This window comes from Atta colombica, unplaced genomic scaffold, assembly GCF_001594045.1.
Source record: "Atta colombica isolate Treedump-2 unplaced genomic scaffold, Acol1.0 scaffold51, whole genome shotgun sequence".
In the NCBI taxonomy this organism is placed as follows: domain Eukaryota; kingdom Metazoa; phylum Arthropoda; class Insecta; order Hymenoptera; family Formicidae; genus Atta; species Atta colombica.
In genome coordinates, this window is record NW_017259541.1 from 1775557 (window position 1) to 1778349 (window position 2793).

At 29.9% G+C, this 2793-nt stretch overlaps 1 protein-coding gene across 1 annotated transcript in view; it reads right to left on the reverse strand.

The window, feature by feature from the left end:
- The window catches only part of LOC108691722 (fatty acid synthase-like), an 11707-nt gene that overhangs the window by 5729 nt on the left and 3185 nt on the right, over positions 1-2793 (reverse strand). Inside the window, exons 5-9 of the mRNA XM_018199587.1 lie at positions 1939-2232; positions 1644-1848; positions 1418-1563; positions 883-1200; positions 254-753 (exon numbers count right to left, since the gene is read on the reverse strand). Coding sequence (XP_018055076.1) covers positions 254-753; positions 883-1200; positions 1418-1563; positions 1644-1848; positions 1939-2232 — 1463 coding nt within the window. The remainder of the gene's footprint in view (positions 1-253; positions 754-882; positions 1201-1417; positions 1564-1643; positions 1849-1938; positions 2233-2793) is intronic.

Below are 2793 nucleotides of genomic sequence, written 5' to 3' on the forward strand. Positions count from 1 at the left end.
CCTCACTAAACTTTCAAAAAACGCAACAAAATTTTTTCGATTTTTTTTTTTACCATATCAAAGAGCCTTTTGAAGTTCTATCTTTTTTTTAAATGCATTTTTAAGAGCTTTTCGATGCATTTATATGATTCTTTTATCAATATATAACTTTTTATGACATGCGAAAAAATTACAAGCGTCCCCAAAATTTTGTATGTATCTATTTATCTTATATGAACAATCTCCAGATTACAATTATGGCAATTTCTTATACCTGATCGATGGAGAAATCATAGCAGTTCCTCTGCTAACTGGATATTCCACTGGTGGATACAAATTTGCAACTTGTGGCTGTAGTCCAGAGTTGTAGAGCCTTCCAATTTCTTGAAAAGTTACATTGTTATTTTGTTCAGTGCGTTGAGTCAATACAATGTTTGTCACTTCAGGATGCAAAGATTCTTTCAATACGTTCTGCAGAACGCCGCATGGTGCGAGTTCGATAGTAATAGCGTTATTTGGAATTAGAGGCAATGTTTGTTCAAAGAGAACGGTGTTTAATATACTATGTGTATGATAGTCCGCCGATGATAATTGTGATGCTGAATTAACCCATTCGGTACGAGGTACGGAAGTGCTGATCCACTTTGAACTTCGTTTCTTTGGCCACGGTATTATTTTGTTCAAATTAAGCAAAAGTTGAGTTTCCGCGGATGCGAGATACGAACTATGATACGGTATATCGCAATAGATCTCCTTCACATAAATGTTATTCACCTGACAGAAAAATACAACACATGCAGTTGTAGCAAATTGTATCTTGAACTTAACGATTCGATATTTTAATAACTATTAAGTAAATTTTTCCATTCATTTAGAAAATATAAATCCTATCTTCAAATCTACCTGTAATTTTTTCATGAATTCTTGTACGGATTCTATAGGTCCACTCACAACGCTATTGTTCTCACTATTGCGGCATACTATTTGAATGTCGGTTGGACATATGTTTTTAAGATAATCGTAACTGATACTGACAACCGCCATTGAGTTATGAATTATTTTTCCTTCGGTACATGCCAAACCAATAAAGTATGCTGATAAAATAGTTTGTTCAATGGTGAGACATCCGTCTGCGTACGCGCAACCGAGTTCACCGCCAGAATGACTAATTATGTAATCCGGATTAATTCCTAAGGATATTAGGAGATCTACTAAGCCGACCTACAAGTATATTCCAAATACTTATAACAGAATATCGTATTTAAAAAATTTTGTACTGAAAAATAATAATATGAAAATAATAAAATGTAATGAAATATTTAATAAAAACGACATAAAAAAGAGGTTTATCATAGGCATATTTTTTACTGATAAATATAATATAATATAATTGATATTAACGTATACTTCTGTGAAATATAATACTATAATATACTACCTGAATAGCAATGATTCCAAGAAACGCGTTTTCGCATATTTCTGTATTTGTCAAAATGTTCTTGACGTTTATATTATACGGTTTTAAAATATCGTCACATTTTTTTATTGTTTTTGCAAAAACGTGAAATTTTAATAAATTTCGACCTGATAAAATTGTAATTAAAACATTATACTATTTTATTTAAATCCTCTTATAAACAAATTATAGAATATTAAATATATACCCATTCCTGGCCATTGTGAACCTAAAGCTGAAAATACGAAGCAGACGGGTCTTTTCATGCTATTACAATTTTGAATTTCCTTTATTGAATCTTGTTGGATAGAATTCAGTATTATGTACCCTCTCCATGAGTGACCGTCTAGATTGTCTGCGTAGATGTCATGTAATAAACGGATGTATTCTACATCTATTGGACGATTAGCAATCTATAACGATAAATTTCTTGAAATAAAAATTACAATATAATGTCTTTAATATTTGAAGCTCTCAAATGAGCTTTTTAAATGCCTACTAACATCGTTTAAAAACAACCTCACTGATTCTTCAGTGCTTCCAGATAATATTACAAGTCTAGGTAAATCATCATTCGGTGCTCCATTATTAACTTTCTGTTTACGATTCCGCTTTAATAACATATGAGCGTTGGCTCCTCCAAAACCGAAACTATTAATTCCTACGTAACCATTTTGAAATGGCAGTGGTTCTTGGACGACACAGATTCTTCCATTTTTTAAGGCGTTTATATCATCTCGTGGTGATGTATAATTGATGTTTGGTGGAACAAAACCAGTTTCGAAGGCTATTACTGTCTTCAAAAAGTAAATTAATTTTATAATATAAAGAAGGATGTAAAAATGATTATTTATAAAAAAATAAATTCTACAGTCCTGAGGTTCTTGAGGTAAATATATATAAAAGATGAAAATAACATTTTTAATACCGAAAAATGTAGAAAATTGATAAAAGTGTAGAAAATTTTTGATAGTATTAAAATATCATATAAAATTTATATGTGATACTACATTAGTCATTCGATAGTTTTGATAAATCTTTATGAATAAATCTTTTTGATCTGGAAATTATTATTTTTCAAACTCTTCCAGGTCAAATTTCAACTAGAATTGATGCTTTGTTCAGTTTGATAGTTGTTTAAAATGAACAAGAAATTAAGCGTTACGTCATCAAATGAATTGTTATATCATTTTATAAAGATTATATCATTTTATCAGACTTATCGAAGGATCATCGTATACAACTATTGAATATTTTGTTTCGTGACGAAGAGAGCATATATTTATTATTTAACTATTGGTTTGCATTTATATATGTATACAGTAAACGTAAAATAACTATAAATATATATATATATA